Source organism: Brassica oleracea, chromosome C1 (assembly GCF_000695525.1).
Source record: "Brassica oleracea var. oleracea cultivar TO1000 chromosome C1, BOL, whole genome shotgun sequence".
Lineage (NCBI taxonomy): Eukaryota > Viridiplantae > Streptophyta > Magnoliopsida > Brassicales > Brassicaceae > Brassica > Brassica oleracea.
Window position 1 is genome coordinate 15,075,077 of NC_027748.1, and position 2,738 is coordinate 15,077,814.

The window sequence follows — 2,738 nt, forward strand, 5'->3', positions numbered from 1 at the left end:
ACTACATCTTTTCCTAATAATAATATGGAAACATTCATAAGCTCGATATGTTTTCCTTTTTCTTTTTTACTTAACCCATCAAACTTCACTTTAATGAGTTAACTTGCTCCTCAAGTTAATTGGAATTATCCGACAAAAACAGAAGAAAAAAAAAAGTCAAAAAGAGGTCGGCGAGGGTTGGTTCAACCAGATATGTTTTGACATGATGGTGCATAAACTATATCGACAAAAAGAGGTCGCTGTGGGTTGGTTCAACCAGAGCCAGCTTATAAGTTTCTCTTGCACGCTAAACAGACCACAATCTCGGTCTTGATTCTTCTATTCAGTCGATCATATTTATTAAAATCCAACAGAGAATCTGAAACATTGGACTTTTTCAGAGGACTCTGAATCTATCCTGTTGTCAACAACATGAATACAAGAACAGTCTTTTACTTCGCCTGAGCTTTCTCATTGGCAGAGGATTCTGAATCTTGGATTTTCTCTCCCATGTTTGTCTCTACAGTTGCATTTGCCCGAGCGAGCCTCTCAGCTTCTTCAATTTTTCTTATGGTTTCCTCTTGTGTAGCGTTCATCATTGTCCCCATTGTTTTCTTCTCTGACTCTAGCTGAACCTCCATTATGGTACCAGCTTGCTTGTCTATCGGTTTAAAGTAGTCTTCAATCTGAGCCTCCTGTATTGGTAAAAGACGAGAAATAAATTTAAGACAAGAAAGCTTTTCTAAAACTTGACACTGACGAAAGCAGACCAAAAAGCTTTGTGATTTAAGAAAGACTCTGGAGACTGCTTTCGCTTTTTCCTTCCAAAACTCAATAATGCTTTTAAGAATCGTAAAAACCAAGAAACTAAAAAGTGTTTTCCCTTCTTTGAAAGTTACGGGACCAAAAGCATTTGAAGGGCACACACAATATCTCAAACATTTTGTACCGCGCACTTAATGTAGTAGACAAATTGTCTATGTCAGGCAAACGATAAACTCAAATGGGAGTCAAATAAAATCACTAGAAAATTCTGGAGTGAGAGTGAAGAAAAAGAGACTAACCGTATTCTCAATCTGTTTATTCAAGTTCTGCATTTGTTCAACCATACGGCGTACTTCAGATAGTACAATCTTCTCTGGGAGTCTGTTTATTTCGGCTTTCCTTTGTTGGGCCTGCAAGAGCAAAGTTTACAATCATTTGAATGAGATGAATAGAGCAACCATGACCAATCCTTGGTAGAAGTATGAAGTAGTGTTGAACATATAAAACACCAAAAGTCTATACTATTAGGAAAACTCCAATGCAAGGAAGATTTGATTTCTTCAACTGTAGTTTAAAAGCAAACGAAATTTACTATATACAGATGCTATCAGATCAATCATAAACAGAGAAGTACATACTGAAGTAGAGATCCTGCATACATGAACACCCAGGGTTATATCATCTTATGCTACCAACCAATCCATTGTAAGGACACAATAGATAGAGGCAGCATGATGAGGAACAAAAAGAAAAGAAGAAGAGAAACCTGCTGAATACGCTTCTCGAGTTGCAACCTGTAATTACGGATTCGCCTTTCTTCATACCCAGAGAGTACTCTGACATAGAACATTGCTTTTCTCCCAAACTCCAGCAGCTTCTTCATCTTTCTAATAAACAGTCAAATGGATTCTGCAAGTATTCAAATTTTCCAGCATTATCACAACAGCTAAACGTGGACTTGGCTGATAAATTGAACAGCTATCAGTTTAAGTCAAAATCGATCACACCGACGACGCATAATTGATAACAGATAATCAAACCACAGATCTGAAGATCAAACGATGGAATCATTCGCATCCTAGACTACGAAAATGAAGGAAAACTCGCAGAAAATCGAGAAGAAAATACACAAGTGACAGTTTATACAACTAACCCCGTTTAGGTGATAAATTACCGATTGAGAAACTCCGGTTACTACAATCAACGGTGGACTCCGGCACCGGCGGCGAGATAATACCGTTTCCGATCTCTCTCTCTCGCTTGACTCACTTACCATAAGATTGAACCATTACTTCCCATCTATCTCGTCCATAGTGGGCTCCAAATGGGCCCTTTTCATTTTTCGCGGGCTTGGCCAATCCTAAACATTCTGCAAAATTTATGTTTTCAAATTATTTAATACCAAATACAGTTTTAGGTATCTCCAAAATAATATCAAAGGAAATTTGAACCGATAACCAAAAAAGAAAATTATATTTCACTAACTAACCATTTCTCTGCTGGAAGCACCGTGGTCTAGTAGTCAAGGTTTAAAAGCTTCTACATCTAGATCTGGGGTTCGAATCCCAGACAACACAATTTCTACGGGAAGAGGTCTGGGTTTCAATTCCCGGAGAAGGCGAATTATGCAAAAAATTAGAGAAAATGCTTACAAAAGATCTTCAGCAAGGCGTACGGAGTACCGTCAGGAATGGATCTCATAGGACTACTCAGGAAGATGCAGTCAGACGTGAATCCTCATAAGGCAGGTAGAATTGTCGGCTGTAATATCGTCTATGTAATGTTTATCATAATTTGTAATAGGGATTTTTGCAAAAGTGACTCAAAACTTGGAGTCAAACAGAAAACTAACCTTTTCTTTTGACTCCTTTTTTTTTTGAGATTTTAACCCCACACCTGCATTTTATCTACGGAAATGCCATTAACATTTTTTTTTTTTTCGAAAAAGGCTTCTTTACTGTCTCAACCTCATCTTCTTCAAGTATTTACAATAT

At 37.6% G+C, this 2,738-nt stretch overlaps 1 protein-coding gene across 2 annotated transcripts; it reads right to left on the reverse strand.

Moving 5' to 3' along the window:
• Nucleotides 1–246: 246 nt before the first annotated feature.
• LOC106343510 lies at nucleotides 247–2,015 on the reverse strand. Of its 2 annotated transcripts, none has more exons than XM_013782751.1 (4): nucleotides 1,898–2,015; nucleotides 1,511–1,653; nucleotides 1,044–1,154; nucleotides 247–674 (listed from the first exon to the last, which is right to left on the reverse strand). In XM_013782751.1, the coding sequence occupies exons 2-4, from the start codon at nucleotides 1,625–1,627 to the stop codon at nucleotides 432–434; spliced, it is 471 nt and encodes a 156-aa protein (XP_013638205.1). In that variant the 5' UTR covers nucleotides 1,628–1,653; nucleotides 1,898–2,015; the 3' UTR covers nucleotides 247–431. The 2 variants fall into 2 exon arrangements, with proteins under 2 accessions (XP_013638205.1, XP_013638212.1); XM_013782758.1 differs by having other exon boundaries at nucleotides 323–674; nucleotides 1,919–2,015.
• Nucleotides 2,016–2,738: the final 723 nt, after the last annotated feature.